Source organism: Punica granatum, chromosome 1, assembly GCF_007655135.1.
Source record: "Punica granatum isolate Tunisia-2019 chromosome 1, ASM765513v2, whole genome shotgun sequence".
NCBI classification, from domain to species: Eukaryota; Viridiplantae; Streptophyta; class Magnoliopsida; order Myrtales; family Lythraceae; genus Punica; species Punica granatum.
The window spans coordinates 9,957,529-9,982,223 of NC_045127.1; the positions used below are offsets into that span (position 1 = coordinate 9,957,529).

Here is a 24,695-nt window from a genome sequence, read left to right on the forward strand (position 1 = left end):
CAAAATAGTAAAATTTAAAAGAAACCCACGCACTCATGACTTGACAACATACATCATGTTTATCAAGTCTTTTTTAAGCAAAATTGAATGCTACATACCCTTTTAGGGCGGCCCATGACCGATTATCACTACACATGCTCTATTTTTTGTCTACTTATGGTAGAAATGTGATTGTTAAGCAATCATGGTTCATCATCTGATAATCACATAAACATGGCATTTAATTCACACCAATTGTCTGTTTTATCTATTTTTATATGTTTTTATCTGTTTATATATGTTTTTATCTGTTTTCATATGATTTCCTATGGGTTGAGCCTAAATTCATAGGACACGATTCACACGGGGTCCAACGCTCCAGCCATCGATCACGAGATCCAACGCCCCCACACATTGAGTGCGCATAACTCGAGTGCGGTATGGGTCTAGTGTCGAGTCACCGTTTCGACTCTAGTAGTATCCAAGCAGATGATGACTCAAGTTGGAATGCGCGAAATGAGGTTAAACAATCACTCGAGAGCTCGATCGGTCCCACAACTATCTCAAGGACCATTCAACCCTCTTGGGACCCGTTGGTTCAGTCGAACTCGACTCCGAGCTCTCATGAGCCCGCAACGCATTAATTTTGGTTTCGATTTTTTTTAAATACACGGTGAGCACTAGTGGAATATTGACCGAACGCAAACCGACCGAAAACCATGTGTTGTAATTTGTATTTCTTATTTGAGAGTACATTGTGGGAATTTATTTGTATATTCATTTATGTAACGATCCCAGTAGGCAAACATGAGATCCAAGAGTCGGAACCGATCGAATCGGTTTACGAGTTCCCAAGAAGAGCGGGACCACACAAGTCACTGGCCCGACCCACGCGGTGAACCAACCATCATGGTCCAGTTAGCCAGGACATGAGGATGGTGGACCGATCTCCTGACCCAAGGATTCGCTCCTCTTTCGATCTCATAACTCGAATAAATTATTTTTACGAATTTACGGTGTCAAACCGGGCGAGATGAGCGAAACCCAATCAAGTTGTAATAAAATAAAAACGAAAAACCCTAGACAAACCAGAGTATTGATAGGGCATGCGAGATATAAGCCCGCACATAACAAAACCTCCGAGTTCAGAATTTCTTGTTCCACAAGACCATTTGTCTTAGCAAACTAGACGTATCCTTACCCTTTGACCGGACAACTCACCGGCCCTCGACCTCCAGATTGTAAACAGGTAATGACGACTCATTCTCACGTATCCATCACCCGTCCCCCAAGAAAGTAGACACTCCCAAGCCGTGCAATCAGTGCGCATGCATGCGGGTCTCAACGAGACGAAATTCGAGTCTGCACAGTGACAATACCCTACCTTTCGAGCTACTTGGGAAATAGTTCTGGAGTATTGCATCGACAGTCATTCAATTGCCATTACTTGCACAAAATTCTGTGAACAAGACGGTACATCCAGTCATTGAATTACCATTACTTATACAAAATTCTGTGTATAAGGTGTACGGATGTTCAGATTATTCATCTAAAATGCAGCAAGGAATAGAAAACCAACTAAAATAGATAGAAGGAGAACAATAACAGCAGCTATGATGCTAAAACTCGAGGATCTAGTCGAGTTACTTGAGAGCTCCTTCACCAGAGATTTAGAAGTGGAATTTGAAGGAGTCACAGCCTCCCAAAAAGATTTAGCAATCTCTGAGGAAACTTCAAGTTCTGGTTCCAGAATCTTAAATGCATCCGTTTGAACTTCCACAGATAACAGCTCGGCACAATGATCTTTGAGGACCTAGGTGGAAAAAATGAAAAAAAAAATGCAAATCATAATCAAGTTGTAATGACAAGATTGTGAAGTATGGTTTCGCTTAATAAAAAGATTCGCAAGGAGAAACCTGCAGTGTCTCAGAGGGTTGTAGGTAGTCACAGATGTATGTTCCAGCTAACCAAGGAGCAAACACTCGCTGGGGGAATGAGAGAGTGCTCGGTTTCCTATTTTCAGAAGGGCACATTAGTAAAGGTATCGAAATGAGCCATGGTTTAGCTAATAGGAAAACTAATATTGATTGCTAGCTTCTGACAACAAGACAGCTCAAACTAAACGACCTTTTTCTCTTTGACTGAAGACACGGGAAACAAAAGCTTATTGAGTATTAACAATATGCCCTTCTTGTGTCCCAAAGAACAGGTTACCTTCTTTTTATATTTTACTTTCGAGACTACATAAAGTTAATAATCCTAAATTGGCCGACTAACTCAATGGGAGACAGAAGCATGTAATACGTAACTAGAGGTCAACAAGTTGAGATTCAACCTTCTCCAAATCAAACAACCCCTTGTTACACATTCGATGCGGTAACCAGAAAGATCTTAAAGGGAACAGTTCTAAAAGGCATTTGGACTCGGAAGTGCCATAGACAATTCACATGGGAAAAAGAAAAAAATATATTATTTGTTATACGCAAAAGATCAAGCTCAGAGTGATAGTCAATTGGAAATATACCAATAAAAAAATTGCAACTAACTTAAAAGAATAAATGGAAATAAAAGTTAACACACCTTAACAACTGCAAGTCTGCTTGGGATATAAGTTTGTCAGGCAATACACCATCGATTGATTCATTTTCATCCGTATCAGCATCTGCCTCATCGCAGATGATATCCAATCTACTTTGCAAGCTCATGATTATATCACCCTAAACATGGAATCAGTCATTAAATAATACATGTCGCAACTGGAAAGAACTGTATTACTCCGGTCTAAAAAACTAAATAAAACCACATATTTTCAGAGGTTGAAGCAGCTAATTGGGTGTTTTCGATTAATAGCAAATTCAATGTATTATAATTCAACTAAACCTTACAAAGACTCAACAAATCATGCCCAAAGACCTAAAAATTTCCTGCCGGGGCATATTTGGGCCAGGAATTAAAGATAAATCTGCTTTCTAGTTCATATTCAAAAAATAAGGCAGCTCTTGAAAATCCTAAAGGAGCCAAACATCTTAGTGTTCTCTTGTCAGATCTTTTTGAATAGGTTAGCCTTTAAAAGAATTTTTTATTAAGGCAAGTAAACTTAGTATTAAGTGGCAAGAGTATTCCAATTCATAATTAACCCACACAATATTTATGTCAAACGGCACCTTTATATCAGCAATAGCTTGAGATATCAGCTCCTTTGAAGTCAGAAATGCGAATGAAGAAACCGAGCCACTGAATTTGAGAACTCCAACAATATTTTCTAGAACGCATGCTTCACAAAGAAAAAAATAAAGAAATTCAAAACTGTTAGATCCAAGAGCATGATTAAACTGGGATACTAAATAGAGAACAGAGCCAAGAGACCTTCTGTACATGCATCTTTCATGAAGGGTAGAAGCAATTCTATGTCATGAAAAACGTCTGAGGTGCATGGCTCATCCGCAACAACCTGTACAGGCAGAAAACTACTCAAAAAAGGTGTAAAAAGGAACTCCAAACAATTCCAGCGATAGTTAGGAAAAAGTGGTATAGGAAGCCTTGTGAACAAGGTAAAAGCAATAGGCACATAATTTTTCTTCAATCTCTTCCTGCTCTCCCATGATAAAAAAAAAGGTGTAAAAGTCAAAACTCGAGTGCTAGTTGGAGTAGAACAGCCACCCTGTTATTCTCTTTTGTGCAATATAAAATAAAATAAAAAATAAAAAATAAAGCTCATCCTAGAAATTTCTCAGTTTATCATAAAAGACAACGTCAAAATTGCAAAGCGCTTGAAAAAAAGACAAAAGGACACTGCACCGTTTTTTTTTTCATTAGTTACTGAAACATTAGTTTTTCATTGGAGAGACTCCACAGAAAGAGAGAAATATGCTGCCAGCAAAAGCTGACCTTTCTGACCTGTAAGTTTACATATTCAGAGTGCATTATAGAAGCGACAGATGTTCAATAAGAAAAGTTACAAAATTAAGGTTTTATGTATCTGCTGCATAGATCATTTTCGCGAGATTATCCCAAAAAATGGAGTGACTGGTAGATGAACTTGGAATCGGAAGTTTGGAAATAAGATTATTCCCAAACAACTGCATAAGAGAGATTTTCTTACCAAATTTCCGTCTACTAGTGCTTTCGCACCTTTTAATTCTTTAGCAATGACCGAAATTCCCCTCCGAAGAACATTGCTTAGGGTTCGGACATTAAGAGCAATCTCCTGACTCACAGGCAGCCTGGGAGAGAACACATGCAATGAAAGAAAGCAGCCAAGAGATATTACTTCTATAACTGATGATTACAAAATTCCAGTAAACTAGCATAAAACAGAAAAGAGCTACTTGTCTGCAAGAAACTGATTAAGTTTCATGTTTATGGCCTGCACAACTCTTTTTCGGACAGCTCTAATGTTTTCTCTAGGTTATAAGAGGCAGCTTTATTCTAATGCACTTTCAATGCATACTTTTTGACAGTTTGTTCCTTCGATTCTTCAGATATATTTGGCCATATAAAAGAAAAAAACATTATACTATGCAAAAAGATTCTCCTATGTTCCTACCTACTTATCCAAAAAAAGAGTCTTCTCCTAAGCAAGCTTCGTGGTAGGAAAGAATTGTAAAGTTGCATACTGGTATTCAGCTTCCTAAATAAGTAGCAACAGGTTCTTCAGAATGAACTTGGAACTTACAAAAGGGATTTTCATTTAAAGTGAGAAATTGATATAGCGGCAATAGAGGGAAAATAACATAGACACGTATCATATCCAACAATTCATTACACATATTATAGCCAACAATTGCCAAGGCCTCTCCAAATTGCAATCAGGTCAATCATAGTTAATTTAGAACAATAGTTATCTTTAGACGTAAGGAGAAAAAAACTATGCAGTTGAGAGATGGTACCTAATATCGAAGTTGTAAGTAGACCTAAACCTCTGCAGGGAATTCAATACCTTTCCCATTTTGAAATCACAGGGTCGTAGGCTACTCGATGTGATATTTGATGAGGGACTGAAATTCTTACAAGTCCACCTGTAAATGACCCCATTATCATCCATTGCCCACAATCATAAGAATCTTAAATTGAAACTTTATATACGACTGGAACATACCTCCTTGGACTGTAACAAATATGGATGAGAAGTCTCTCATTGTATTCAGTCGGTGCTGCTTCTGCAACGGCCTTCACAGTCTGCAAGTACCATTAGCAAGAAAGAAATCCGCACTCAGTTTTGCCAGTTAAACACCACAAGACATTAGACCATACAGCTACTGGATAAGATATTTGATTACGTCCTATCATAGATCAAGTATTCGATCATTATGAAACTGAAGGCATTAGTAGAAACGAGTTAGGAACAGACAATTCAGGACAGCTTAACTCATAAGGAACATGCGGCAAGAACAAACTCGACTTTTACGTGATGAGCTATAATCACGAGGGAGGCTAGAGCAAAACTACAGACACAATGAAGTGATAAGGCAAACCGTTTGAACATTATTCCGTGTTACCTGACAAATTTCCATGGTTGAATTTTTGAATGCGATATCGCTGACCCATATGTAAACACCCACCACCTTGATCCCACCGACCAACATCCGGGAGACCTGATACAATCACAACCAATTTGGTCAGTTTCCCCTCATCATATGATCAGAAGCTCCACAACCGAGTTTTCAAATCGAAAGCATTAATTTCCTCAATCGAAATCGTGTCATGCAGACACACACATATGATAACGAGCTCAAAACGTAGGACTAATTCCCTGAAATTCGCCTACAGTGACAATTCCGATATCTCGTAACCATAAAAACATCGTACCTGTCGAGCGTGCTCAGCGACCCAATCCTTGTCGACGGACAAGGACGAGGAATCAGAGCCTCCCTGAGATTTACCCTTGGGGCCCTTCTTCCTGTCGTCTCTGATCGGGTCGAGGAGGGAGCAGGCGGGCTCTCCGGCATCGTTGGGCGGGGTCGGGACCAAATCGAACACGAACCCTCTGTCCAGGCTCGGGCTGAGCTTCCCTATCACCAGACCCACCTGCAACGCCACGGGGCACAAATGAAATCCGCCATTGCCGCAGAAAATTGAGAACACACAGAGGGAGGGAAAGAGAGAAAGAGCAGTGCCTGAGAGAGGATGGAAGACTGAGAGAGACGATCCTCGACCCGTTTGAGTTGGGTTTCTTCGCCGACTACTGCTTTCACCATTGCTCTCTCTTCTTCCGCGTCTCTGCTCTCAGCAGAGGACAATGGACCCCGGTTTCTTTTCGTTTCCCGTTTCCGTTTTCCAGTTTCCATTTTCCATTTTCAGTTCCTTTTATGGTTAAATTGCAATTTTAGCCCTGAATTCTGCGTTCCGCCTTAATATACCCAACACTTCTTTTAGTTGTCACGGTTCAGTCCAGTCTAGTGTTGTCAGGGATTTTGACGGATTTTGTTCAGTCTTGAAAAAATTTATTAATTGGTTATCAATTGAATTATTACCATTGCGTTTGGTAACAAAATTAAGTTTAATTTATTTTGAGGAGATAAAGACAAAAATAGTTTAGAGAAGTATGTAAGAGAATTTGAAGAATAATATAAAAAAATAATGATTGTGTTGTTAAATTGAGAAAAAAATATTGAATAGTTGAGAGATTTTAGTATTAAAAAATTAATTTAAATAATAGATAAAAAAAATTTGGGAGAGAATTAGAAGAAAATGATAAAAAAAAAGTAGTGATTATATTGTTGAATTGAGGGAAAAGTAAAGTATTGCTTTGTAAACAAACAAAACAGTGCGTTTTATATGATCCCAATCATAGTTCAATTTACTATCATATTAGAATCCTTATAGCCCAAAAAGGGTGGTGAATCGTAATTGGTAGTCATATGATCACGTAATAATAGCTCATAGTCCCTATTATGAATTAATATAATTGATTCTTTTTTTCACTGGATCAGTTGATTTAGCTAAATTTAACATGAATTTTATGATTGTGCATATATTTTGATATTAAACTGCAATTTTTGTTTTTTTTTTCTTTTTGGTAGAATATCATTAATTTTTCAATCGAATGGGCAAGAGAATCATAGATAAGGGGATAATTGACGCAAGGAGGAAATTCTTGGAAGGCTAATTTGAAATGAATGTGTTCTTGTTTCCCCCAAGGATGCGACTGGGTATGGGCCGGGCTGTTAAGAGAACATTAGGCCCGCAGTGCAGCCCATGGACCGAGCCCAATCTTTGGAAGCCCGAGAAATGGGATGAACAGAACAAAAAATTGCGAGATATTAAAAGATGTAATTGGTTGATTACATAGGACGGACCAATGGACCAATGTCTTTTATATCTTGGCCTTAAAGTTTCGAAGAGATCTATCAGAACTTGTTTAATAACGTGCGATCATTTATTAAACTATCAATTTATGTCGAAAGCATTAATTTGGACCGATGCATTGATGTTTACTTGTTGCTTCTTTTGTAAATTACTGCAAATTTGCAATTATAAATTGATTTTGAATTTGTGTATGTTATGTTTAAGCGATCGTGCACTTTGGATCAATCGACTTCCTCTAAACAAATCACTTCACGTGAAGGTTAAGCGGAATAGGGATGGAATTATATAGTAGCGTCGACTATTGAGCCCCTTTCCAAAATTTTAAGAAAGTGAACAAGAATTACGGCCTATTAACTATTTGCTCAATATTATGCCAACAAAGTATTAATTAAGTGGTAAGTATCCCAATCCCCGTAAAGGAAAAGGCACAAATTTGAATCCCATGAAAAACATTTGTTGGGAAGAATAACTTTTAATGCTCGATATCCATAAATTGCGAGAGCAATATCTCTCATAATTGTGTGCTTGGTATTAACTTGCTCATTTAAAACAATATTATTGGTATTTTTCACTTTGAATCGGTTAGATTGGCACAATATGATAACCAAGAATTTTTTATAGCTACGACATTAATGCGTATATATATATACCTGTATACAAGAAGCATGGAATTATACGCGTATTAGGATGGCAAGGGATGGGAGTATTCCCCGGCGGGAATAAAGTTCTAATGAGAATATTGTTTCATACAAAATAATCAGTCGATTACATATACGAATCAGTCGACCGATCTTTTATACAAAATACTTTCATACTTGATTAATAACGTTTCGTACAAGGAAAATAACATTTCGTATGAGGTTCCGACCGAATATTCAGCCAATAGATCCAAAAATTGCCTGAGAAAAAGATGTTTTAATGTTAAAACATGCATCGTCAATCAAGAATGATTGAGATATTAAATTATGCTGAGATTCACGAGTTTCTTTTATTATTTCTTTTATAATCAATAAAAGAACCCACATTACAGTAGAAAATAAGAAAATGAATAAATAGTTGCAATAGCAAATGTACGATGCTAGGTATAAAAAAAAAATTGTACGAGACTATGTGCTTTACTTTTTCTTTTTTCTTTTTTTATGTACACATTGACATTTGAAAGCCCGATGATTAATTGAATTCGACCAGAATCGACTTATTATGGGGAAAAACTCTTTTATTGTGAATTTTTTTCGTTCATAAAACTCAACTTCAATACCTTATTTAAGGGTATAAGTGTAAAATTATTTGAATCAACGTATATTGTACGTGCTTTTACCTTCTTCTTTTTTTTTTTTTGAAAATATGGGGCTAGGCCTAGTGCATTAATAAGAAATTCACGAACATACAATTGTAGCGTGATAGTCCCTACAATATCCCAAAAAGAGTAAAATTGAGCCCATCCAAACAGTGACTTACCTATGACTGTCCGCACATTTATTCCAATCCTGGTATACAAGCTCCCCCGAACGGAAAATGTCAACATTTTCCCCCAACAGAAATTCTGGGATTGAGCGGCCAATGGTTCAGGGGGGCCGTCATGCCACCGCTGGATCTCATTTGGATCTCTTTAAATGAAAATAAAAGATGAATGTCCATTTGTGCTATTTTAATTACATTATCCATAAAATAGAGTCAGACTATTCTTTAAAAACTGTGTTGACTTTTTGAGCAACACCCAAATTTTTCAATCAGCCTTTTTTTTTTAACAACAAATATTCAATCGGCTTACCGAGTTATTTTATCAATATTTATATCTCTCCTTTGAATTTCACTATGTCACAAAACACTGTCTCTTAATTTGTTTATCAAATCAAACTTAACTTAATTTCACTTTTCTCACAATTCAATAAAATAATTATTACTTTTGTATCTTTTTCTTCAAATTTCTCTCATATTTTTTCTTATATGTTATTACAATAATTTTTTAATATTAAATTATCTCCATTACTCAACATCTTTTTTCTCAATTCAATAACAAAATCATTAAATTCTCTCAACTATTCAATATTTTTTCTTCAATTTAATAATACAATTATTATTTTTTTCCAACTACTTTTGTATTTATTTCCTCAAATCAAACGAAATCAAATTGAATCAAAGTTGACTTCATTATCAAAATGCAAAGTATGTATCTAACTAATAAATGCTTTCATAAAATGCTGACACAGATATATGGAAAGGAAAAACATAAGCTATCTTTGATCATCGGATTAGAGATAAGGTTGAAGATGGAATGAGTTAGGATTTTAAATGCAACGAATAATTAATGTCTCAATCTAGTGTTTAGGATACTCGGGTTTGGATTGAGATATCATAAGGAAAATGACCAAGGTATCCCCTACGATTATTTAAGTACAAATTAAATACTTTAATCGATTGGAACTGAACAAAGGATTTAGATTTTAGGGTGCGTTTGATTTTAGAGTTAAAATAAGTTTGATTTTGATTTTGATTTTGATTTTGATTGTGGAAAATGACAAATAAGATAAGATTATAAATTTGACTTGGAAAACGTGTATTTTTGTTGTGTAGTGTGTTGAGTTAAAATCAAAATAATGATTCTAAAATCAAACTTACAAATCAAACGCCTCCTAAAAATCTCATCCTACCTACCAAACATAGCCTAAAGATATCCATATATGCTACTAAAAACAGATGAATTAAAGACCATGCATATATGCATATAAACCTGAAAATTTCCTATGAGGAAAAAAAAATGACAACTTCTCCAAAAAGAACGTATAATGCAGTGAAAAATATGAGTTCATTAGCATATGCATCACAGATTCACATTGGCAGAACATGGTTTCATTCTAAAAGAACTCCGAATCATTCTCTTGAAACTCATCATTTTCATCATAAATGGTCCGCTTACCTGAGATGACCCAACCTAATAGCAAAACCCAAATTCAATTATGGAAATACAACATCCCACCGTTTTTTACTCCTCAAGCGTCAATTGACTTTTACGTTCGATTATTATATAATTTTTCAGAAGATATTTTGGAGTATTTATAATATTCTTTTACTGTATGAGAGAACATTTAATTTTCTCCTATCATCAAAACAATAACGAGTCAATACGAAATCGCTGGAAAAACAACACAAATAATCTTCAGTCTATATCGTAATCTTTACTTTTCTTTGGATAAATTCCTATTCTTTACTTTTAATGCCTATAAATATGCAACATCGGTTCAACAAGTGTTGGAAGCACGGATAACTTTTACAATCATTTTTCTAGAGAAAAGATGAACAGAGGAAATTAAGTCAATAGTGTTGATTTAGTGGTCGAATGCCGCGGCTGTTTAATAAAGACTTAAGCTCAAGTTACCGTGAAATCACGGGAAACAAAACTAAAGAAAACTTTTTAAATCGTAACGCGGATGGTACAAAATTTTTTTTGTAACAATTTGATACAAAACGTATCAAATTATTTCAATCAAGTTCAATCCATCAATTTCCGCCGACGCCGTGAATAATTTCTGACGTGGCACGTGACGTAGTGAGTCGTATCCACATAAGTTCAAATCTTTTAGAATGATGTTTCAAATATGTATAAAATTTTATTAAGATATAATAAATTAGTATAAAATTTTATTAAGATGTAACAAATTGATACAAAATTTTATTAAGATGCAATAAATGAGTACAAAATTTTTATGAAGATGTAATGAAATTGTACAAATAGAGGAACAAAAGAAACAATGTTAAAGCAAATTAATCTACTTTAAAGCAACTTTAACAGCACAATATAGATTATTTTCCCTTTTTTGTGTTCTATTATCAATAGATTAGTTGAATTCCTTGATGAATTATTTCATCTCACAGAGAAAAGGTTACATCTATGAAAAATATTACATTATCAAGGGTCTAGTCAATCCCTTGTTTCCTCTCGTATAGAAAAGATTTTGCGATCGACATCTATGGAAAAACCTTTGATCCCTTTTAAAAGGGAAATCAATTCATATTATGTTACCGAAGTTGCTTTAAAGCATGTTAACTTACTTTAATATTGTCTCATTTATTTCGCTATTTGTATCATTTCGTTACATCTTAATAAAAATTTTGTACCCATTTGTTACATCTTAATAAAGCTTATTACCCATTTGTTACAATTTAATAAAGTTTTGTACCAATTTATTTCTTAATAAAGTTTTGTACCCATTTATTACGTCATACTAAAGGATTTGAGATTACGTGAATATGACTTGTCACATCAGAAAGTCTTCATAGCGTCAGCATAAATTAACGAATTGGATTTGATTGAAATAATTTAATACGTTTTGTATCAAACTATTACAAAAAAAAATAATTTTTTACTGTTTTTGTTATAACTTAAAAAATTTTGTATCGCCCAAATAATTTTTTCCAACCTTTTACAAAGATAGTATTGAAAGTTGAACAATGTATAGAAGAATCTTTCTGACACTAAGGCTCCGTTTGGTTTCCCAATATTATTTTAGAATCACAATTCTAACTTAACTCTATCCACTATAAAATAAAATAATTCATACAAAGTCAAAAAGTGGATCCCATTTATACCACTTTTTTCCACAATAAAACAAAATAATTCATACAAAGTCAAAAGGTGAGCCCCATTTATACCAATCTTTTTTAAAATCAAAATCTGATTTTAAAATCTTACTATGAAACCAAACGCAGCATAATTGTTTCAATTGTTTCGTTTGAGTCTATAATCACGTCACATGCAAAGAGGAATATTCTCATCGTTCGCTAAGATTCTAAAATCTAATAGAAACTGATAACTTCATACCGCAGCCCTGGCCGGTAGAGTAGAGGTCGAACAGATGAATACCAAAATATCGAAAAGAAAAAGGAAATCTTTTTCTTGATGAGTAAGAAAAAGAAAATCTTGGCATTACTCCAACATTGTCCTATTCCCTTCATTAAAATAAAATAAAAAATAAAAATGATATCAAAATCAAAATAAATATTAATATAAAGGGGCAAGTGCCAAAATGATCCTCAACATTTGACAAATTATCAATTTCATCCTGGTATCCTTTTGTTTTGTGCAATCCATTCTAAATGTTCATGGCATTTCAGTTTTTCATCCTTGTATTTTGCTTTTGGCAATTCGTCCAAGAAGTTACTTCTTGGTTTCTCCATCCAATTGTCTCATGCTCTTCTATTTGTCCATTCAAGTAAAAAGTTTGACGTTAAATGGCATCTCGTTATCTTTTTTCAATCTTTGATTCTATATTTCCCATTTGAATACCAATCCTAATTTTTCACCTACAAAATGTGTATGGATTTAATAAATACTAGAGAATTTCGATACCTACAAGTTGGAAGCTTCACTTTTGAGTTTTGACTTTAGATGGTACAATGATCAAGAACTTCTTGGACTGAATTTTTGAATTTATCATTGCAAAATTCATTCATGATTTAATAGATTCTAAATTTACGCATTTACTAGACTCACAATCATAGTAGATAAAGTTTTGTGCAATTGATATATGAGTTGAAAGGAAGCACAATTAGATGGAGAGACCGGTTCCAACATTTAAAGTGAAGTTTTAGGGATGAATAGTATAAAAATTTAAAATAATATATATTCAGCATGAAAATGTTAAAGAGAAAAAACATTTCGGACCATTTTACAAAATACCAAACACAAAGACAGAAAACAGAAAAATACAAACTTGGAGGACTATTTTATGGTACTAACAATATATTAGTAATAAACAAATGAGAGAATCGCAAAAAAGGTCATAAAAGTTTGTTCTTTTTGGACATCGAGTCCTATAAGTTTTATTTTGATTTTTGCAGTCCTAAAAGTTTGCAACACTTATGATTCAAATCGTAATTGACTATTAACTGGTGCTGACGTGGACATAAATGACGTTAAATATTTTCCATGTGTATTTAAAATACCTACGTGAAAATTAAAAGAATAACAACGATGGTTCAAAAAGTTTTTCATATTTTGAATTTGAGCCTTATAAGTTCAATTTTGGAAGAAAAAACAATCATAAAACATTTCAAAAAGTGACCGTTTTGATCCATTCTTTACTAGACGTTAACGGAGGATAATTTGGACTTAATGCTGCGAAATTTTTTTAATGTAATTTTTTATCTAGATTTTTAATTTTAAGAAATTAATTTTTGGAAAATTTTGAAAAACTTTGTTAAGATTTTATAAAAATAGAAGAAAACTACATTAAACTAAAAAAACTAAAAAAATTAAATTTACAAAAAAGATAAAATTTTAGTTAAAGGGAGAGGGGGGAGGAGGATCAAAAAGGGGTCCTTTCGACCAAAGCCTTCGACGATCTCGCCTTATTCGATATCTTGGCAATTACCCAACCCCTTTGTCATTTCTTTTAAATTATTTTCAAATTTTAAAAATAATTTTTTGAGTTTTTTCTAATTTTTATTTAATTTTGATTAATCTTATTCAATTTTAAAATTTTCTTTTCTACTTTTTATTTTTTTTAAATCTTTAAGAGCTTTTTGAAGTGGCGTGCAATGGTTAGTCCGCGTCTCATATTAATTGCCAGTTGCACGCTTTTTTAGGGCATTAAGTTCACGTTATTGTCCGTTAATTGTCGAGTATGAAATGTAACAAGGCTGTCACTTTCTGAACGATTTAGGACTGTTTTTTTCAAAATTAAACTCATATGATTCAAGTTCGAAAAATGAAAAACTTTTAGTATTACCGTTACAATTCTTTTAATTTCCATGTACGCATTTTCATTACAAATAAAAAGATTTAACACTATTTACGTCAATATCAGCATTGATTAACGGTCAGTTACGATTTAGATTATAAATGCCTAATGGAGCAAACGTTTAAGACTAAAAAAATCAAAATAATACTTATAAGACACGATATCAAATAAGGCTAAACTTATCGGCCTATTTTTGAATTATCTAATAAACGAAATAAAATTAGCGTCCCGAAGATAGGAAGGAGATGTCAGTCAATGTCAAGGCCTTTCTTTCACGCCTCCTCATAATTTCCCTTCCCGATCAATCCAACCTGCTGGGCCCCACGCGCGTCATCAAAACCCATCTCATCCCGCCGATCCAGCCGCAGTCCCATTAAAATTACAATTAGATCCCTTGACTTCACTCACTTCTAGAATTTTGCCTCATTTTTTCCGGAGGGCATTTGATATGAGGTAACCTATTTTGATTATTAGGAATCTGATTTTAAATTTTTTGAGCCCATTAGATTATCAAGTTTGACTGAAGCACATTACTAGTAATCTGAATACACAAAATAATCGACTATCCCACTCATCTGATAATATATCTTTCCATCATGGTGTAACTATTTAGATTACTACCAAATTTATCAATAATGTATAAAATTTTCAATTTATACCAAATATCGTAATGAACATTATCAAAATTTCAAAAGTGAGAATCTAGATAAAAGTAATTTTAAATGGTAATGCACCAAACGCCATTTTAAAGAGAGAATATGCTATATAAAGATTTGATTAAGTTGTAAACAGTTTTAATTCTATACGAAGGAGAACACAAGTTAGAGTAATGTAAAGCATACTTGAGAGGAAAAATAATATTTAATATTCGATTGCGAGAGTTATATCTCCTAAACCATTTTTTCCCACCGAAAAAAGAGAGAATATAATATGTCTAAACATTAATCACCATGTAGTGGATTGCACTGTACTTTAGTGAGCACACTTTATATGTAGCACATCACTAAAAGTATTTTGTTGTCAAAACAAATACCTTAATGAGGATTTATATAGGTTTGAAGACACCTTTTGGTGATCCCATTGAAGATTATAACTAGGCGACGTCTCATACTGCAATGCTTTTTTAACTTTGTACGTATAAGTCGACTTTTGAACTAATTACGTTTCATCCATCAAAGACTGACTTCCAATCGTTTCCCACTTGCTTATCGAAGAAAATATTGACATTAGAAGTAGAATTCAATCTGTGATTTGTCTTATTTTTCATTTTTATAAAAAATATAAGATCAAAAATTGAAATCGTTAAAAAGGGAGATTTAATACTGTGGTATTATTCTTAATATGAAATCAAGAGATTTTAAATTCGATTGAGTAAAATTTGTTATGCTTCTTTTCTTTATCCCCTTTTAATCCTATGCCCTCGTTTTGAAATGAAAATTAGAATGTGATACGAGAATCGCTCCTCACAAGTTGAGGGGCCAAACGAATATGAAAAAGTTGGGAGAGATGAAAAGGACAAAGGTGGAAAAGAGTGATTCCACGTAGAAAAAGATTTGTTTGTTTTGTCTTCTCAAACCTTCCTCGCCGTTTTTCTCGTGTCCAACCCTCTCCACCCACCACCAAGTCTTCCATGGCTCCTCCGTCCCCACGGCGCTCCGCGCTCTGCTGAGCTCCACCTCCTCCCACCCCTAAAGCCCTAATTTCAGATACCCATTTACCTATACATTCTCAGAGATGACGGAGAACCACTCCTTCTCCTCCTACCCGGATTCCGGCAACTCCTCGCCCCGCTCCCGCGAGGTCGACTGCGAGAACTCCTCCTGGGACGAGCAGCAGCAGCAGCAGCCGCCGCCGCAACTGCCACAGAGCAACAGCTACCGGGTCCGTTTCATGTGCAGCTATGGCGGCAAAATCCACCCCCGTCCCCATGATAACCAGCTCGCCTACGTCGGCGGCGACACGAAGATCCTCGGCGTCGACCGGAACATCAAATTCTCTGCCCTCATGGCGAAGCTTTCCGCCCTCTGCGACTCCCCAGAGGTCTGCCTCAAGTACCAGCTCCCCGGCGAGGATCTGGACGCTCTGATTTCCGTCACCAATGACGAGGACTTGGAGCACATGATGATCGAGTACGACCGCCTCCACAAGACGGCCCCAAAGCCCGCTCGCCTGAGGCTCTTCCTGTTTCCTTTGAGCCCCCAGAGCGTTTCGAGCCTCGGGAACAATGACGTCAAGTCGGAGGGCGAGAGGCAGCAGTGGTTAGTCGACGCGTTGAATTCCGCCCAGCTTCAGAGCCTCGATGACTCCTCGCCGCCGGCCGCCACGCCGCCTCCGCCGGCACTGAATCCGGACTTCCTGTTCGGCCTGGATAAGGGACTTCCGGCGGTGCAAGCCGCTCCGGCGACTGTCGAGGTCAGCAGGAGGGACGTCTCGGCCGGATCCGACTGCGGATCGGAAGACCGGCATGCAATCGGAGATACAATGTTGTCTCAGGCGGAGATCCAGCGGCAGATCCAGGAATTGCAGAGGATGCAAATAGCTAACCCCGCGCTGCAGAGGAGAGTGGACGAGGCGAACGCCAGGGTCCTCGCCGGGGACCCATATGGACAGCAGGTGGCAGAGAAGGTTGCTCCAGCATCTCAGGCGCCGGTTCCTGTCTCGATGCCTGTGCAGATCCCTGCCGGGTACATGCCTGAACGGCACTTGAACAGTGGGAGCTATGCAGTGTCTGGAACAGGAAACGACCAGGCCGTTTACTACATTCCGGCCCCAGTCGGCGGATACCTGGGTCCGACGTCTTACCAGCCTGTATCAGGACAGGTTGGTCAGGCATTGTATGGAGTTCAACGGGTGGTACCGGATGTCTACAGGTAAGATGAATCAATTCGAATAAATATCTTAATTCATATTCGATTACGTGCTACCGGACCGCACCGATTTATTGCATTTCTAAGTTAGGTCGTGCATTCAGAAGTGTAACCAAAATAGCAGGCTCGTAGAAGTGCGCGTTCTTGATCATACATTTTGTGTAGTTACAGGGAGCATGGCATGTACGGCACAATGCCGCAACAAGGTGCCATGCAGCAGCAGCTGAAGGGGGCGCCGTGCGCCACGGAAGGGATCCAAGTCCAGCAATCGAAGCTCACAATGGCAGAGCCAGGATTCACACAGGTGGCCTATGACAGTTCGGGGCGGCAAGTTTACTACACGACGGCTGCTGGAGGGGCGGCGCCGGCGTATCAGGCGGCAGCAGCAGTGGCTGTGGATGGCAGGCAAGGTGGCGGAGTGCCGAATCAAGAGGCGGGTAAGTAGCACCACCGGCGGCAGCCGCCAAGGCTCCTCCTCAAGCTTCGGCGGTCTGATTGTCATGTGGTATATTTGTTTACTTTTTATGGTAAAAATAATGGGTAAGAAAATGGTTTTTAAGTACTTATCATAGGTTATGGTGAATATGTGGGCTCGACATGTTAATCTCTTTTTTTTTTGTGTATTTAACTTTAATTTTCCCGCTTTCGTATTTTTTAACGTTCCGTTGACTCTGTTCATGTTGGGGGGTGATTCTTATTTTTATCAAATTCTGGTCGACTGAGAAAATTGATAGAAATTGACAGTCTGGGGAGTGAATGATAGTTACCTTAAATTGAATAGATTATTTGATTATGAGTTCTGAATATAATTGCTATTGCATGAAAATTGAAAATCGGGTATTCTGACGGGCCAAGGTGCGAATTCCTGGTCGGGTTTTATTAAGGCTTGACAGTACTTGTGAATTCTGAGAAAGGTTGAAATTCAATGTTAGGAAAGATATTCATACATTTATGGATTACATATGTACCAACTAATGCTGTATCTCATAAAGTTTATGTAGAAGGGAGCGGTCCAAGAGACCCGGGCATCTGTGGCAAACTTCTCCGTCTTACCGAGATTGTAATTTTATTCTTTTGGCGCCACAAAACTTGTTATGAGTTTAACCGTAGAAGAATTCAACTTAAATTACACAGATGATTTCCTCGTAAAACTTCTTTGTGGTACAATCATAGAAGAATCAGATTACTGAGACCTGCTTCTTCGACATAGATCAGAAAACGTGCCGTGCTCCAAGCAAGCCAGAGGAGAAAGCGTGTGCTCAGTCCTTGTATCGCATCGTTTCCTTCTCAAAACCGATTGTTGGGAATTGTTTGGCATACTCTTCGACCTCGTGACGGAGTTTTGCGACCTCGGACTGGATGTTGGAATCGGACTGCAGTGTTGTTACGAAATCCTTCAACTTTGTTCCTAAAGTCAAGAAAGTGGCAGGAAATTTAGTGCAATTATAAAAGCGCAGTCAAAACGTAGAGTGCAAGTGATCTGGCAGGACGACATCCATCCATATATGAAGGCATTAGGTGAGAAGTTCCTATGCATCTGGTGCCTAACTTTCTCGCAATTGACAGGTCGGGTAAAATAGCATAGTCATCAGAACATGCACCAGACCCGACGGACAAGTTCTATTGTTTTCGACCAGAATCAGAAACTCTTACAGAGGACTGATTGGCCAGTTTCCTCATGGAAACGGTGTGAACTGGCATATCCTCTTTCCATGCTGGAACCTACTCTACGCGTTGAACAATTTGATAATCGGCATGACTCTAAACCATGCTCAACAAGCTAACACAAAATCTCTGAACCTCATGCTAAATTATGATGACCCGCATGCGCATTTGAGACGAATTACTGAGGCCAGTAATTCTCTCCATGAGACAAAGTGTGGGGTTCAAAACCAAACCTTTAGTATCAGCCTTGACTTTCGATGCCAATTTGACTGCACCATCGAAGAAATCGGCTACTTTTGCAAAATCCTCCTCCAAGAAACCCCTAGATGTAAGGGCAGGGGTACCTGAAACACGAGAAGCAAGTTCTTATTTCCTTCCTACATAACTCTCAAACGTGCAAGTAAAGTTAATCCCTTAATACAACACCCAGAGTTGGAAATTGTAGACTGAAGGTCATATACCCATTCGGATACCGCCAGGAACCATAGCAGACACATCTCCCGGGACAGTGTTTTTGTTTGCAGCTATGTGAACTGCTTCCAGTACTTTCTCAACCCTGGATCCATCAATACCCTAAAATAGGAAATGATATTGTTACAATCAAAATCTCGTTGCAACAAATATAAGACGTAAAATAAAGTTTCACCATGTCACTTAAGCAGAAATTAAACTTTGAAACTTTGACGGAGTGCTCTCGACAAAATCAGGATGTCAAAGAGGAGAAGACTGGAGCCATTTAGACTAAGAGCCATTGTTTTGACTTTGATTCCATTCGAGAAACTAAGTAGTTGGAAGTGCTTGAATGAATTTTTACTAAGCAGTCCCATGTTTTCCACTAACAAGTAAAACATCTGCCATCTTAAATTTCCAATTACCCAGTTCATGATAAGCCAGCGAAAAATGCTAGTTAAATGAGAAGCTGCTTTTACCGTGTTTCTTAGATTTACCAAGACTAGATGGTTCTCAGTTCCACCAGACACGAGTTCATAACCTTTCTCTAACAAACTCTGCACAGAAGTACGACATAATCAATGGGATCGGTCCCCTAAAAAAAAGAAATAATCAACCAAAACAATAAAAGTTATTAACTGAAAGCAGCAGGAACATGATTTATTTTCGTTCTTGCCTGTGCAAATCTAGTGCAGTTGCTGAGGACTTGCTCCTGATAGGCCTTGTACTCAGGGGTTGTGGCCTACAATCAAATGACAGCATATGACTTTTGAGTCTTTAACTGCTTTTGAACACAATTAATTCAGAAAAAACTGAAAATCATGCAAGATGTATTTAATTATGATGCCATTTACTTAAATTGCCACTTAAAAATTGAGATCTCCAAGCATATAATAATACCTGTTTGAGAGCAACAGCCAAGCCAGTGATGGTGTGGTTGTGGGGACCACCTTGAAGCCCAGGAAAAACAGCCTGATTGATCTTTTCCTCGTAGTCATACATAACCTGAAAAAGAGACTCTTGTGAAATCTATCTCCAACAATGAAAATCATTGGAATTGGAGCAGACACTGAACAGTCACAGCATGGGTCATGATTCATGGGTCTGACCACTATACATATAAGGAAAATTTATAATATTATACCATTAGAGTATATATTAATTATCCAGTTCACTTCAGGTTGACAGAAAGACCATTCGGCTCATTGGTTCTTCTGCATATGGATACGCCTACTGAACAAACTGGTCTAGTCCAAGTGCGGTAGGTATGCTGATAAGTTTTGGGCCACACTTTTGGAACTCAACTTAAAACAAAAGGAAAATCGAAGGAAACAATCAGAGATCTCTTTTCAACCAATTCACCACCCACCTCCTTCCCTTGTTTGTTTATCTCTTTGACCCCCTTTCTGAAGAAAATCATGGCTCCACGGGGGCCACGGAGCGACTTGTGGGTAGTGGTAGTCACAACATCAGCATATTCAAAAGGAGAAGGGATCACTCCAGCAGCAACCAAACCACTAATGTGTGCCATATCCGCTAACATTACGGCCTTTTGTTTGTCACAGACCTGAAAAAATCAATAGAAAAGTAATTAAATGGCAAACATCTGTTCCCTAGAGGAGCATAAGGAGAATCCAGCTTCTCATTTGTGGAATGGAACTATACATACCTTTCTGATGCGAGCATAGTCGTAGAGGCGGGCATAGGCACTGGCACCAGCTACTATTAGCTTTGGCCTGAAGAGGGTTGCACTCTTTTCCAACTGTAACAATGAACGCATTTGCTAGCATCTTAATACCAGATGATATGGAGGATATAAAGCTTCTCGCTAGAAATTTAGAGTTAAGTACCTGGTCGTAGTCAATGTAGCCAGTGCTCTCATTCAGTCTGTAGGGCATTGTCTCGAAAAATATAGATACCGCTGAAATCTTTTTTGTGTCAGTCTGCAAAGAGCCAAACGGAAAATCCAGATCCTCACAAAGGCCAAGATCATACTTTTAATTCGTTGCATCAGGTATTCCACATTCGCAAGCATCAAAAGAATCACTAGTCATTGGCACCAACCAAGTTCAAACTTCTTCTACATCATCAAATCTCCGCAAGATTCTTCTCAAAAACATATATCTTCGTTTTGTAAAATGTACTATAAATTGTAAGAAATCGGAAGGGGCTGATGACATTCAGTAAAGGGATTTTCAGGTGATCTATCAGCAAATGGATCGTACTGCTGATTTGGACCTCGAACTTGAGGACCATTGAGATTAAGTTAGACTGCTTAAGTGGATATTGACAATTGAGAATTCATGTAAACGGCTTAAAACGTCAACTTTGACAGAAAACCTTTTTCCTCCTCCCAGGAAGCAACCATGACCCTTTTCATAGCAAACTACAAAGAAAAGGTCTTCGGGACCTCCACGCATAATTACACCACAAGAAAAACTCATTATACAGTTTCACGAGTTATGTCGATTCTGGTCTTAACATCATGAAATTACAAACAAGCCACTGAAAAAATTACCAAATATGAAACAAATTTCTTCCAAAATGAGATAGATAAAAATATATACAAGTGAAAGAAAATCACAAAAATTACTAAAGGAAAGGGGGGAAGGGATCAAGGTTTAGTTATTGAACAGAGCAGGACTGCCGATACTTAAGATGCACTTCAGGTTAGGCATAATCACCTGATAACCATGTGAAAGATGGCCACCATGGGGAAGGTCAAGTGCCATTATTCTCTCATGAGGTTTTAGCAATGCAGTGTAGGCTTGGAAGTTAGCCGGTGAACCAGATAACGACTGCACATTAACTGCAAAGAGATGCAACAATGATATTTCAATGGTTTCCTATAGCCATAAAATACTCTTCCTAATCATCACAAATTTATCTACACAAACATTGGAAAACATAAGGAACTTATAATCACAGTGATGTGGGACATCAATTAGTAAGAGATCATCATAGGCGCTATTAAACATCTCACTTCATGAACATGACATAAAGGAGACAGAGTGAGAAGTCCTCCTTTACCTCCCCATTTTGCTGGGTCCAGGCGAAAGGCTTCCAGGGCACGCTTCTGACATAAGGTTTCTGCCATGTCAATATACCTGAGAATTGAGATGCATAAATCTTACATCTTTCATGCGATTTACAACTGGAAGTTACTTTTTATCACTTAAATAAACAATTTGAAGAAATCAGAGTATGTAATGTATAGAGTCGATGAGCTTCACATACTCATTTCCTCCATAGTATCGAGCACCAGGGTACCCTTCACTGTACTTGTTAGTCATGACAGAGCCGACTGCCTGCATTACTGATACCGAGGTGAAATTCTCCGACGGTATAAGTTCAAGTCCCTACATAGTTTTAGGCAGCAAAATTGATGTAACTAGCTTTCATTTCGAGGAGCAAAACCAAAAACATAAAACCATCATATAAGTACAAAAATGTCTCGCTCACAAAAGCGCCCTTTAGAAAATGTTGAGCCTCTCAGCTAGCTCATAATATATACACCAAAAACTGCAGTTTGTCCTCATCGTAGATGCCGGTAATCAACAATAAAGAATATGGGAAACATACGATTGATCTAATAGAATCAGCATCTACTATGAGACTGGAATCGAAAATAGCTGATAGAATTCTATTTGCAGACATGAGATTCAGGAACAGACCTTCCATTGCCTCGCTTTCTCAAGCTCAATGATATCGGCAATCTCGGGATCGATATCCTCAAGCGAAAAATTTAATTGCTTTATCCACTGCAAAACACCACAATGTCCTAATCACACGTCAGGCAGAGAAAAAGCTAAAACAGGATACCAATGAGACTCGAAAGCGATCAAATTCTAATCGGAGATCCCGCCTAGTCATCATTCCCAACTTGCAAACAACAGTAGCAATAACACGAAGATGGCAATGTGAATCATTTACACTGGCACGGGCAGAATCCTTGTCCTGCGCAGCCTCGTTCGGCAGAGAAGCCTGCAAATGTCGGACATCAGAAAAAACGAGTTGCTGAGAGACATCTCCCTTGGTTGTCGTGAATCATTCATTGGATCGATGAAAGTATAACGAGACGGAGGTCATGTGATTCGGGGAGGGAAGCTAACCATGAAGCGGAGGGAGCTGCCATGGAGGCGGACGGTTGCAGGACGAGAAGAGAGCCGTCGGAGCAGAGCGGCCGCCATTGCCATCTCCCTCTGCGTCTCTCACTGTGTCGGAGATTTCACTCCTCGATCAGTATATTGTTATTATATGAATAAATTCCGGTTGGTTGCACAGAGGGCAGCGGGTTGGGTGGGTTGGTGGTGAGGTCGATGCTTTATAGTAAAGGAACGGAGTACGATGCTGTCGGATTCTGATAATCCAATATGAGCGTGTCTACCATAAGGAGCTAGTGCAGGGATACTCCATAAAATAGTAATAACTTTTGTAAGACAACTTATTATTTAAGAATTATCGATATTAACAAATTTCTAATAAAATAAAGATACCAATTTTTGATGAAGCTAGGAAAATGCAATATGGCTAACAATCTAGGGCTAGAAGAAGTCGATACCATGCTCTTTAGCGAATTCCACAGTCTTTCCTTGATAAATACTCATCACGAGTTCTATATCATCTTTCTAGGCCCTAGATAATTTGTACTATTAATTTCGTAGAATTACCATGAATCGCATCTCAACAACTTGTTTTCTGATGTGTAGGATCCTCATAAGAGGTAAACACAAAGCATACTTAGGTCATCAGCTCCTAGTATTGAAGAACTACTTAGAATCCCAAGCACTAGCCCAAAGCGAGAGAATTTAGACGATCATATTTGGAGAGAGCGTATTGGAAATTTTCTCTAGTTTTCCCTTGTAAATTAATTACAAAGCGGAGCTGCCGTTATATAGGCGGAGCTCGAACAAGACGACAACAAGATATTTTAATGCGGCCGACAAGTGTGGCTGACACCTATAGCCTGTCATTATGACTGAGGCCGACTTTACATGACTGAACTTATTGGCCTGACATAATGGCTGACATTAATAATTCTATTAGCCTAATTACAAAGCTCAAATAGTCAGTGGAGATAAAGGGGAATCTCCATTATTTCTGAAACGGTTCATGAGAAGGTGACATGTTGAGGTTAGGGTCATTTTCAGGCGAGAACCACCACGGCTTTTCCCAAGGCCGTTGTTATGCCGTGTTTTGGTCTTCTTCAGTCACATCTTTCCACTAATATCCTTTAGATATTGTTGGTTGAGGCCAGTTGACTAGGTCCTGCATATCATTATTGCAAGAACTAGGTCCTGGTTGGTCTCCAGCTAGAACTGGCGGTTGAATTGTCGTGTCAATTGATGGATTCAAGTCCAGCTACATAAAGGCTTCCGCATCTGGGGAGTTTGGATCTTGGGAGTCCAATGGACGGACTGGGTTATCCTATTGTAATCTTCAAAGGCTCGTTGAATTATGGACCTTGTCAGCAGATAATCTCCTAAATAGTCTCAACGGACTTGAACGATTGCAGGTAGCTAGATGATTCGAGGGATTACTCAGTTCTTTTCACAGATCATCCTTTTAAATTCTCGGTATTGATTAACAAGATCTAGGATATCTGTGGTGAAAGTCCTCCACACCTCAAAGGAATAGGTTTATTGAAACTCTGCAAATTCTCCCTGCGCTCGAGGTAGTCTTCCTC

The 24,695-nt window shown here is 37.6% G+C and overlaps 3 protein-coding genes across 5 annotated transcripts; 1 reads left to right on the plus strand and 2 right to left on the minus strand.

Moving 5' to 3' along the window:
• Positions 1-1,394: 1,394 nt before the first annotated feature.
• LOC116192687 (protein odr-4 homolog) lies at positions 1,395-6,248 on the minus strand. The gene is made up of 11 exons (XM_031521299.1): positions 6,096-6,248; positions 5,788-6,006; positions 5,478-5,573; positions 5,078-5,157; positions 4,869-4,997; positions 4,082-4,202; positions 3,346-3,430; positions 3,144-3,253; positions 2,560-2,696; positions 1,896-1,992; positions 1,395-1,792 (listed from the first exon to the last, which is right to left on the minus strand). Exons 1-11 carry the CDS (start codon positions 6,174-6,176, stop codon positions 1,529-1,531), a joined length of 1,419 nt encoding a protein of 472 aa, XP_031377159.1. The 5' UTR covers positions 6,177-6,248; the 3' UTR covers positions 1,395-1,528.
• A 9,325-nt stretch (positions 6,249-15,573) lies between these two features.
• Positions 15,574-17,672, plus strand: LOC116201967. 2 transcript variants are annotated; one of them, XM_031533466.1, is made up of 2 exons: positions 15,574-16,897; positions 17,066-17,672. In XM_031533466.1, the coding sequence occupies exons 1-2, from the start codon at positions 15,762-15,764 to the stop codon at positions 17,337-17,339; spliced, it is 1,410 nt and encodes a 469-aa protein (XP_031389326.1). In that variant the 5' UTR covers positions 15,574-15,761; the 3' UTR covers positions 17,340-17,672. The 2 variants fall into 2 exon arrangements, with proteins under 2 accessions (XP_031389326.1, XP_031389317.1); XM_031533457.1 differs by having other exon boundaries at positions 15,576-16,897; positions 17,060-17,637.
• A 150-nt stretch (positions 17,673-17,822) lies between these two features.
• LOC116201950 (serine hydroxymethyltransferase, mitochondrial-like) lies at positions 17,823-23,339 on the minus strand. 2 transcript variants are annotated; one of them, XM_031533446.1, is made up of 15 exons: positions 23,122-23,339; positions 22,943-22,993; positions 22,684-22,770; positions 22,247-22,368; positions 22,040-22,116; positions 21,694-21,818; positions 20,860-20,952; positions 20,679-20,771; positions 20,379-20,576; positions 19,910-20,014; positions 19,686-19,751; positions 19,507-19,566; positions 19,021-19,132; positions 18,793-18,903; positions 17,823-18,302 (listed from the first exon to the last, which is right to left on the minus strand). In XM_031533446.1, the coding sequence occupies exons 1-15, from the start codon at positions 23,203-23,205 to the stop codon at positions 18,154-18,156; spliced, it is 1,533 nt and encodes a 510-aa protein (XP_031389306.1). In that variant the 5' UTR covers positions 23,206-23,339; the 3' UTR covers positions 17,823-18,153. The 2 variants fall into 2 exon arrangements, with proteins under 2 accessions (XP_031389306.1, XP_031389298.1); XM_031533438.1 differs by having other exon boundaries at positions 19,489-19,566; positions 23,122-23,334.
• Between the last annotated feature and the right edge of the window lie 1,356 nt (positions 23,340-24,695).

What these genes read in the sequence shown, in the direction of transcription:
- LOC116192687 (XM_031521299.1), bottom strand. Translation starts at nt 6,176, where the DNA reads ATGGTGAAAGCAGTAGTCGGCGAAGAAACCCAACTCAAACGGGTCGAG. An exon ending in TCGCTGAGCACGCTCGACAG is followed by an intron (nt 5,574 to 5,787) that starts GTACGATGTTTT and finishes TGATTGTATCAG; the next exon opens with GTCTCCCGGATGTTGGTCGG. An exon ending in CAACCATGGAAATTTGTCAG is followed by an intron (nt 5,158 to 5,477) that starts GTAACACGGAAT and finishes TGGTACTTGCAG; the next exon opens with ACTGTGAAGGCCGTTGCAGA.
- LOC116201967 (XM_031533457.1), top strand. Translation starts at nt 15,762, where the DNA reads ATGACGGAGAACCACTCCTTCTCCTCCTACCCGGATTCCGGCAACTCC. An exon ending in GTGGTACCGGATGTCTACAG is followed by an intron (nt 16,898 to 17,059) that starts GTAAGATGAATC and finishes CATTTTGTGTAG; the next exon opens with TTACAGGGAGCATGGCATGT.
- LOC116201950 (XM_031533438.1), bottom strand. Translation starts at nt 23,205, where the DNA reads ATGGCAATGGCGGCCGCTCTGCTCCGACGGCTCTCTTCTCGTCCTGCA. An exon ending in TGGCTGTTGCTCTCAAACAG is followed by an intron (nt 19,752 to 19,909) that starts GTATTATTATAT and finishes ATTTGATTGTAG; the next exon opens with GCCACAACCCCTGAGTACAA. An exon ending in TGGTAAATCTAAGAAACACG is followed by an intron (nt 19,133 to 19,488) that starts GTAAAAGCAGCT and finishes TTCCTATTTTAG; the next exon opens with GGTATTGATGGATCCAGGGT.